Source organism: Anoplophora glabripennis, unplaced genomic scaffold (genome assembly GCF_000390285.2).
Source record: "Anoplophora glabripennis isolate ALB-LARVAE unplaced genomic scaffold, Agla_2.0 scaffold1839, whole genome shotgun sequence".
In the NCBI taxonomy this organism is placed as follows: Eukaryota; Metazoa; Arthropoda; class Insecta; order Coleoptera; family Cerambycidae; genus Anoplophora; species Anoplophora glabripennis.
Window position 1 is genome coordinate 1 of NW_019417953.1, and position 9,804 is coordinate 9,804.

General features: G+C 34.4%; 2 protein-coding genes across 4 annotated transcripts; one reads left to right on the plus strand and one right to left on the minus strand.

The window, feature by feature from the left end:
• Positions 1-569: 569 nt before the first annotated feature.
• Positions 570-3,859, plus strand: LOC108916448 (protein lines). 2 transcript variants are annotated; one of them, XM_018722706.1, is made up of 2 exons: positions 570-733; positions 871-3,859. In XM_018722706.1, the coding sequence occupies exon 2, from the start codon at positions 941-943 to the stop codon at positions 3,263-3,265; it is 2,325 nt and encodes a 774-aa protein (XP_018578222.1). In that variant the 5' UTR covers positions 570-733; positions 871-940; the 3' UTR covers positions 3,266-3,859. The 2 variants fall into 2 exon arrangements, with proteins under 2 accessions (XP_018578222.1, XP_018578221.1); XM_018722705.1 differs by having other exon boundaries at positions 570-709.
• A 1,831-nt stretch (positions 3,860-5,690) lies between these two features.
• On the minus strand, positions 5,691-7,736 carry LOC108916447 (dr1-associated corepressor). 2 transcript variants are annotated; one of them, XM_018722704.1, is made up of 4 exons: positions 7,631-7,736; positions 7,506-7,578; positions 5,844-6,471; positions 5,691-5,781 (listed from the first exon to the last, which is right to left on the minus strand). In XM_018722704.1, the coding sequence occupies exons 1-3, from the start codon at positions 7,670-7,672 to the stop codon at positions 5,846-5,848; spliced, it is 741 nt and encodes a 246-aa protein (XP_018578220.1). In that variant the 5' UTR covers positions 7,673-7,736; the 3' UTR covers positions 5,691-5,781; positions 5,844-5,845. The 2 variants fall into 2 exon arrangements, with proteins under 2 accessions (XP_018578220.1, XP_018578219.1); XM_018722703.2 differs by having other exon boundaries at positions 5,697-6,471.
• Positions 7,737-9,804: the final 2,068 nt, after the last annotated feature.

The window sequence follows — 9,804 nt, forward strand, 5'->3', positions numbered from 1 at the left end:
TGTCCAGGCCTACACGAGATGAGGCAGGATAAAGAGGGATAATCCCCCTCGATCCCAAATCATTGAGGCCAATTTCTAGCCATAGAATAATGGCGACTTCCAAGATGCTTCCAAATTACGCACTTAATGAAACGTTATATTTATAAGTTGATCTGTAAGCAGTATTATGTAGGCTATATTTTAAGTACTGTAATTAAACCAAAGTTATATTATTTATAATTTATATTATTTCGTTTAAATATTTAAAGGTAATTGTTATTTGAACTGACAACATCGCACATTCTTTCTGTTGGAGCAAGCTAGTCAAAGGAGTTTATTATATATTATTAAAAAAAATTGTAGGATTCCATAAACTAAAGAATAATTGCCAAAGATGTTGAGGATATGTAAAACTAACATTTTAAAGTACCACTGAAATTAATTTTTTAAAAATGTATGTCCAACAACATTATTTAGTTTAGTTAATGTATTGACTAGCACAGCACATAGTACGTAATGGAGGTCTATGACGTTAATTGTGTAAATTTTGTGTTTTGATAAACAATTACTAGTTTTTTTAAGTATTCCATATAATTATGGATTTTTTTAAGCCCAATGGACATAATACAGCTTTTTTATTTTAAAACGTATTTATTGGTATCACTCAAATGGATGTAAACCGAATAATGCTAAAGGCTACTGAATTAACTTGTTGAACACAGTTATGAAAGTGAGTTAAATTGATGATTAAAAGGTATATAAGTAAAAATTGTTGATATATTTAGCTTTCGTATCAAAATGTTTATTGTATATTAATTATTTAGAATAAAACTTAAAAAAAATAAGTGTTCCAAGACTTCCAAGTGAAATATTAACAAATCTTTGTTATAGGTGCATCTGATCTTGTTAAGAAGGCAGAATTAGATAAATCTCTATTAGATCATAAATATCTGCTATTCTAATGGTTCTCAAACACAGACGATATAAAATGACCTCCGAACAGCCGCTGAAGAAGAAATTAAGAAGAGGAGATGAAACAGAACATCTAGATGAAACTGATTTTATCAATAATTTAGCAGAAAATGGTGTTCCAACAGATTTGCAAGCATTACATCTTTCACTTCCTGCCAATATTAACGAAGATGACATTACAAGAAATGTGGTTAACTTACAGTTTTGTGAAGAAAAATCAACTTTTCGGACTAGTGAATGTGAATCTAAATCAAGTGAAAGGATTATAGATGATGAAATGAACTGTAAAGACAATGCTTCTACGCCAGAGAATTTTATAGAAAACTTAGCATATATTAGCAATACAGAAAACATTTCAATTGAACCAGCTCCTAACATAATTACACCGAGTCAGTCTCCTGTAATTAGCTCAATTCCATATGTTAGTTCCATTAATCCTATCCCGAATGGTTTGACTAGGCCTAATTCTCAAAATAAAAGACAGACAAACCACGATAGACAGTTGTCACTAGATCAAATTTCTATTCAAGATATTCATGATGAAGGCGATGGATTAGATGATTTTCAAATTCATCTTATTAAACAGTGTATTTGTGGAATTTCAGAAACTACTTTACGGAGACCTTTTGAAGGTCAACAAATAAATGACGGAACTGGTACTCGAACAGCTATGTTGTCAGAATGGTCAATCAAAAAAGTGTTACAATTCTTGTCAAACTTACAATTATTGTTTGATGTTTATCTGAAACAAAATAATAAAGGTTTTATTTGTTCCAGAATTGTCACTATTTGCGATACGATCATCTGCAACGAAAATAATTTAATAGAGCAAATAATATCCCTTTGTGATACCAGAAATAAATTTGTAAATTTTTTGGCAGCTAGAGTATTGAGCAGCTTTTTAATAATAGCTAAAACTAATATAAATAATGAGTGGCTGGAAGCTATTCTTAATTTTCTCACAACGGAAAATATCGATTATATTAAAATGAATTTTGCCTTGGAGGTAGTGAAACGTGTTGTAGAATGGAAGGACATCGAAATACATGTATTAGAAGACGCGGATACTTCAGACACTGCCGGACCAAGTTCGCAAGAAGTTGAGATAAATATTAACTGCGTCACAGTTCCATTTAGCGATTCGGAGAGTTACGATACCTCAGCCATTAAAGGTCTTATAATAAAAAGTTTAGAATCGAAATGGCCAGAATTGATACACAAAGTCCACGATTTAATTCAGCACAACACAACTACTGAAATTCAAACTTACATATTAACATTTTTAGCCTTGTGGGAGAGTATAATTTCTGTCAAGGCAAATTTAAGCGTTATTGATACCAAACCATTTTATGCGGGTTTGGAGAAATTCGTCAGCATGTTAAATAGTAATCTCTCCCCTCTTATCTGGAAACAGTTGTTATCCTTATTCAATGAAGTCCTGTGTTATGGCAGCACATTAGCGCTGCAAGATGTACTGCCTGAAGATACGTGTCAGTTGGCTCATTGGGTCGTAAGGTATGTCAAAGATTATAGACTTTTAGATAGATTGCCATATAGGAGAGATGAAGGGTTAACAGTAAATAGTTTTGTTGGAACCATCGTAAGTTCACAGCCTATGCAATCTAATATTGACAAAACGTTATTGCAAAAAATGGTCCTATTAGTTCTGAAATCTGTTGCTATCACGATAAAAGAAACCAGATCTGATAGTTCTGATTCTAGTGTGGGTTCTGATGACAATGATTTTTATCAAGATATGCAACTTATTGAACGATCCATTAGAGATGTGTTAAAGAAAGTTGATATTTTTATAAAAAATAGTTTAGATTTCCACCCTGAGACTCCTTTTTCTAAAATATTAATTCATTTATTTAACGACCAAGACGACTACATGATTGAATCTATGGTTTGTACATTGGATATAACTGTTGGTATATCGTATAGAAATGCGGTTTTTCCCGATCTAATTAATATGCTGAATCCGATCCACTCCTTCATCGAATTTTTGAAAATTGTTAGTCATGACTCTGGTGTTTTGTTAGATTTTTTAGTTAGTAATGAAACATGTTTTTTGTTGTATCTGTTGAGATTTTTAAAATATACAAAACGAAATTGGTTAAAATTTGTAAGTACTTGTGGAGAAGGCAGTACTTCCAGAAGTAACGAATTAGATGACACAATGTCAGTCCTCATTCGTTTAAATATGCAAATTAACCGATTAGTGTCAAGAAATCTTTTTCCTTATAATATAACCCCTGTTTTGAGACTGCTTGAACTATGCGAAAATTTGTATGAAGGTAATGAATATAGTTGATAATTATGATTCTGTTCAAAATTAGTATTAAGTGTAATATTATTTCTGTTCAAAATCGAGTACAAAAGTTTGTATTATTCCTTTGATTAGGATTAGACTCTCGTGTCTTCAATAGTATTTATATAATTTAGTTTTCTAGACATCCATTCCTATTTTATGTAAAGAAATATTTAAGTCTGTACACAACTTCTACGGTAGGTGTATTAATTTATTTTCAATATTTATTTTATATATAATTTGTGTATTGTTTTTAAATGTAAAATATAGTTACCTTTTTATTTATATTATTAATATATGTATGTAAATATTGATGCAAATGACACTTAATAATGCAATACTAAATACTCTATCAATGTTACAGAGCAAATGGAATTTAAAAGGAAGTTAAATTAACTACTGTCTTTTATAAGAAAAAATAAAAAACAATTTTTTTACGATTTGAAATTAAAATTTTAATAAATGCCATTTATTTTGTAACTTGTGGCAGAAGTAGGTATTTAAGCTTAATAGAGGAATTTGTCTGATATTGAATGTAAGTAGGAATAGGTATATATTTTTAATGTTTTTTTATAGAAAATATTTTAATACAGTAAATTAAATGTACAAAATGTATTTTTTAATAATAAAAAAATTATAATTCAATGAAAAGGTAATAATTATTTCTAAAATAATCATTATTCACAACTTATCCAAAGAAATTTGGGAATAGATGTGGCATGAGAAATGAAGTCAAATCCTTAGTTTCCGAAAAAAAAAATTATTGAAGTTATAGTACTTTTAACCATTACATTGCTGGACAACTATAGTTTGTAGCATCATTCGCAATACGAGTGAAGAGCCACTTGGCTTCAGCAACTTCGAATACTGAAATCCGACTGTTTACAATAGTTTTTTAGTAGTTAGTGTCAAAAATGGCTTGCATGTATAGCAACTCAGAGTTGATGGATATCGTTTTAATTGGTAGACACTGAGTAAGAGGGACCCAAATGTGTTTACGTGCCGTGGACAAAATTTTGGACAGTTGTAACATAAGGTATGTCAAATTACTTTATTATTTAAAACCACAAATTAATTTTATTAATTAATAACAATAGCGGCAAAAGCAGTTGAATTTGTTAATATACAGTAAAATAGGTGCTATAAAATTCTATTTATTTCTTCCCTTGCGAAATCCTTTCAAGTTTTTGTCCGTTTCTATCAGACTTTGCCGCCATGCCAATCGCATTGTGCGAGATCAGGTTTTACAGCGGTCCCCTCATAAACATGTTTTCAAAAATTTGAGTATTTTATTTCTATCGAGTTTTTTTGTAACACACTCACATGGAGTAGAGTTATGTGTATATGAAGTATGAAATATTACTGAAGTTAAATTCAGGTTGCATAAGTAGAATTTAAAAAGATGAATTAAATTAAATAAAAACCACTATGAACTTTTTTCCCATAATATTAAATGGTGACTATTTTTTTGTAGACCTCATGGTTATGCAACTGTGAAGTAATCTTATATTTTTTTTAAATGTGAACCGTACTAGCTATGGTCTAAAAATATTTAGACTGATGATTTCTTTATATCCTTTGGGTAAAAATGTTCATAACATAAACATTTTTACTGACATAATATCTCTCATTGATATTAATAAAGCTTGTTACCCATCGCCTTGAAAACGCAGTGGTCGTCACAAAATGCACCTAGATTTTAAAATTTATTAGTTTATTCTCGCCCACGACTATCATCTACTGAAAAAAATTTCAGAATAACATAGAATGTATAACCTTTATAGAGTTTAAGATTTAAACTCTATACAGCATCGTAGCTAGGGGCTAACTGCGGAGGCGGCACTAGCAGACCCGCAGCCTGCTGGAGCACGGGTATATTAAGGACCAGTTATCCTAATATAGGGATTGCTATTCACCAAGCTTAACAAAAATTATTTATGATCACAGATTGATCAAAAACATTAATAATCTCGCTGTACTGTGGAAAAGTATTAATGTAGACCATGCAATTGATAAATTGGCCTCAGAAAAAGCCAGAAAGTACACCTTTAACATATTTTCACATTTCAACAATTTCATATCTTTTTAATGCGTAAATGTACGAATATACTTGTAACTTAAATTGCACTTTAAAGTTATTGTATTGTTCCCTACAAAATAAGTTTTGGGAGCACAAAATTCAAATCTTGCCTTGGGCCCTCAAATTTCTGTGTAATAGATTATCTATATTAATGCATTTCTCAGGAATTTTGAGGCAAACTAACCAGCTTCTATAAATTAATATAAATTTCCAACCAGAGTTTCAGAACAAACATCTCTATCTCTTTAAAACATGCATATCCATCCCAATCACCTGTACCAGTTGTGTTAGTAAAAGTTATAGTAGTTTAATGTCATTTAAATATATTTTTTATTATAAAATAAATCAATCAGATACATAAATTATTAAAATATTTGATATACTGACAAATCTCCAAATTTTATTAAAAACTAATGTGTAAAACAGTATTTGAATTATCCTAAAATATACAAAAAAAATAGTACATTGTATTTACTCGTTTCATTGTGAAAAAAATCTTACCTTCAGTTATCGTAATCTTCATCAATACATAAGTTGTCACCAGAATTTTGACAGTAAGCATTTGAGATAGGAATAAGGGGTGGAATATTATCAGTACTTGCTACTTTTGGTGGCACACTATTGGTAGATTTATTTGTGGGTGTGGAAACTACTGAAGGGATAGATAACTGTTCTGAAGCTATTGTAATGTGAAGTTTTGGTTCATCTTTTTGTCCTAATAAACTGTTTACAGAAAAATTTATTTTTTTATTTTCTTGTGCAATTTTTGGTCCGTATTGAATTACTGGTGTTCTACTAGTAGAAGTACTCTGTTCATTATAATAATTTGCGGTGACTTGAACAGGAGAACCTGCTTCTGGCGAAGTAACAACCTCCATTGAATTTCCAGCATCATCCGAATCACCTTCATTTTTCTCTGAATTCTCCTCACAAATAGCATTATTTTCATTGTCTTCTTGTACACTAGCATCAGGAATATTTTTCACTAAGTCTTTTAAAAAGTCAAATCGACTCTCTGATAATATACACTGCTTCATGTGGGATGGAGTTAATGTTTTAGCATTTCTGGCTTGTGTTATCTGCATTGATTTTGTTAAAAGCGATTCCACGAAAAGTTCCAAGGTTCTAGGTATATTTACATTAAGGAAAATGTTACTATCTTATATAAAGCATTTTACAAAAAAATTCTCTAAAAACCAACTAATCAAATAACATACTTAAAGAATAATATATTGAAATAAACCACAATTTAATATTTTTTAAACTGAATTATTAACTCTCTTTTCACAATATAAAATAATTTTGAACCAATAGGCACCTATTAATTCAGAATTCATTAAATTCTGCTGCAGTTCACAATCAATATATTTTTCTTTCACATTACTGTTGGATGTTGAATTCCAAATAGTAAGAAATATGCAATATTGTCATACAGGGGTGTATTTTTAAATTATGTGCCCTGGGCGAAAATTTTCTGCCACCACAGTATCTGTTGGTAAATATAAAATGTCAGCAATAAACCCAGAAGAGCTGCCTCAGGCAATCGCCCCCTAGTCTTTAGGAAAATACCACTCTGTCACCATATATATATATATTTTAAAATTTTGAAGATTTAGGAAATAAAGTTTTCAATATTAAACAGCTTTATACTATCACCCACATAAAGTTATTGCAAAATCAACATTTTGCTAATTATTACTGCTATATATTTTATATATATTTAATACATTTCTTTTTGCCACAGATTTTTTTTAATATGATTAATTACAATGTTTAATAAATTCTTTTGTTAACATTTTTGTCTACCATTACAATATATGAAACAAAATCCCCTCCTGGAATAAAAATCACGTCTGTAGCCTTAATCGTATACTGTCATATTTCAGGTTTCACACTATTATGTATACCACAAGTATTCTACACTAATTGTCATAATTCACTTTTAATTAAACAATGACAATTTGTCAACCACTAATTTGCTTCAAGGGTCAAGTATATCCAAATTATAAAACTGATTGCATTCATATGTACTTCACTCGTACTTACTACAATTTACCTAAGGTAACAACATCCTAAAGCCCATATTTAATTAATTTACATGACATATTTAATAGCAATGCGCGTAATTTTTAGAGAAAAACGAGATCTAACAAAAAAGGATATAGATAATAACTGGTACTGCCTGTGCCACTTTTCCAACTTCTTCATCTGTTTGCATAATTTTTTTAATTCGACCCTGCAAAAATTAAAAATGTAATTTTTATTGATATTCCAAAATAACCACATACCGCAGGAAATCTCGCATTGTATTTTCTTTTTTTCGATGGCATATCTGTTTTATTTTTATATGGAAAAATAAATTACTAATTGTCAACAAGACTTTTTAGGTTAGAAACGGACAGCCATAGAACAAATAAAATAAATAATCAGAAACAAAACATATGGACGTCAGTGGTCTGATCATAGACTATGACCACAAGCGCCATTATTCCATGGCTAGAGATTGGCCACAATGATTTGGGATCGTAGGGGCCATTATTCCATGGCTAGAAATTGGCCTCAATGATTTGGGATCGAGGGGGATTATCCCTCTTTATCCCGCCTCATCTCGTGTAGGCCTGGACAGCCTTCGTAGGTGGGCCCCATCCGTCGTCTACCCCGACCGCAAATGCGGCCGGTGTAGGCGCTTTGTGGGACCTCCTTTTGTCCTGGCTGGGCCCCGCCGGCTAGGGCCCTTTCTTCTGGCGCTCTTCTTGCTTCGCAGGCTCGTCTGTGTAAACCCCGGGGGTGGTGTCATGTTTATGGTTGGGTAAGGAGGTGCGGCTATGCAGCCTGGGATGCGCTTTGCTAATGTGGCTAGCTTAGGCTAGCGCGGGAAGGGAGTGGTAAGGAGGGTATGGGGGGGGTGTGTATTTGTGTGTGTGTGTCGTTGTCCTAGTTTCTTGATCCTGGCGGTCTCTGAAACAGAAAAGGTTAGCGGGCAGGGGGGGGATGTCGTTAGGGTGGTCACCCAGGGTCAAAAAGTTGGTGTCTAGGTCTTTTGTGTTTGTCGGTCACGTCGGGTACGTAGTCAACGGCTTGCCTGAGGAGGGGATTGTCATGTCTAGCGGCTACGTCAAATCGTTTCTCCGCGTTTTGTCTTATTGTCTGTGTAGCGTTTGTGTATTGTAAGTCTCGTAATATGTCAGTGTTTCTTACGTACCAGGGCGCGTCGGTGGCCGTGCGGAGGGCTATGTTTTCCACAGCCTGTAATGACTTTAAGTGGCTTTTTGCCGCGTGACCCCACGCCGTGGAGGCGTAGGTTAGCTGCGGTTGAAGTACCACCTTGATAAGCGTTCGCTTATTCCTTAAACTGAGGGTGTTTCCACCTTTGAGTAAGGGATAGAGCCTAGCCCTGGTGGTCTTCGCTCGCGCCACCGTCTCCACGATGTGCGGTTTCCACGTGAGACGCTGGTCCATCGTCACGCCCAGGTATCGTGTTTGTCGATTCCAGGAGATAGGTTCCTGGGATAGTGTCAGTCTGTCGAGGTTTTGTGGGATTTTTCGTTTGGTAAAAAGGATAGCCGAACTTTTGTTGGGATTAATTTTGACTTTCCACCTGTTGCACCAGGTTTCAAGTTGGTCTAAGGAGTTTTGGAGGAGGGAGACGGAATATCTAGGATCTACGGATTGGGATGTGATTGTCAGGTCGTCGGCGTATAAGTATATGTTGGTGTTGGGGGAATGTGTGATGTCGGAGTTGTAAATGGTATATAGGTGTGAGGACAGGACGGTGCCCTGGGGGACACCGGCCTCCATGAGACGGGTGGTGGAAAGAAAATCTTGGATTTGGATGCGGAATTTTCGGTGGTGTAGGTAGGATTTTATGAGTTTGGTAAAGGATATGGGATATTATTATTATTATGTCATTGTCTGGTTCTCTGTCGACGCGTCCGTATCGAAGGCCTTTGCGACGTCCAGGAAGACAGCACCAGTGTACTGTCCCCTGTTGAAGGCCGCCGTGATGTGCTCGGTAAGGCGAAGGATTTGGAGTTCAGTGGAGTGATTGGGTCGGAAGGCGAACTGCTCGTCTGGAATGACTTGCAGTTCTTGGGAGTGGGTTCTTAGACGGGTTAGGATAATTTTTTCTACCACTTTGCTCATAGCCGGGAGCAGGCTAATGGGCCGGTAGTTGGATGGGATGGTGTGATCTTTGTTGGGTTTTGGGATAAGGATTATGTTTGCTGTTTTCCAGCGGGTAGGGAAGTGTCTTAGTCTGAGTGTCGCGTTTGTTATGTTTAGTAGGGCCATGAGGCCCTTGTGTGGTAGTCGTTTAAGTGTCGTGTTATGTATATTGTCGGGTCCGGGGGCTTTTCTGTTTTTAAGTCTGCGTATTGTCAGTCTTAGTTCGTCAGGTGTTGCGGGGGGGATTATGTCATTGTCTGGCTCTCTGTCGACGCGTCGGGCCGCGCGCTCAGCCACT

What these genes read in the sequence shown, in the direction of transcription:
- LOC108916448 (XM_018722706.1), top strand. Translation starts at nt 941, where the DNA reads ATGGTTCTCAAACACAGACGATATAAAATGACCTCCGAACAGCCGCTG.
- LOC108916447 (XM_018722704.1), bottom strand. Translation starts at nt 7,672, where the DNA reads ATGCCATCGAAAAAAAGAAAATACAATGCGAGATTTCCTGCG. An exon ending in ACAATGCGAGATTTCCTGCG is followed by an intron (nt 7,579 to 7,630) that starts GTATGTGGTTAT and finishes TAATTTTTGCAG; the next exon opens with GGTCGAATTAAAAAAATTAT. An exon ending in GGCAGTACCAGTTATTATCT is followed by an intron (nt 6,472 to 7,505) that starts ATATCCTTTTTT and finishes ATGTAAATATAC; the next exon opens with CTAGAACCTTGGAACTTTTC.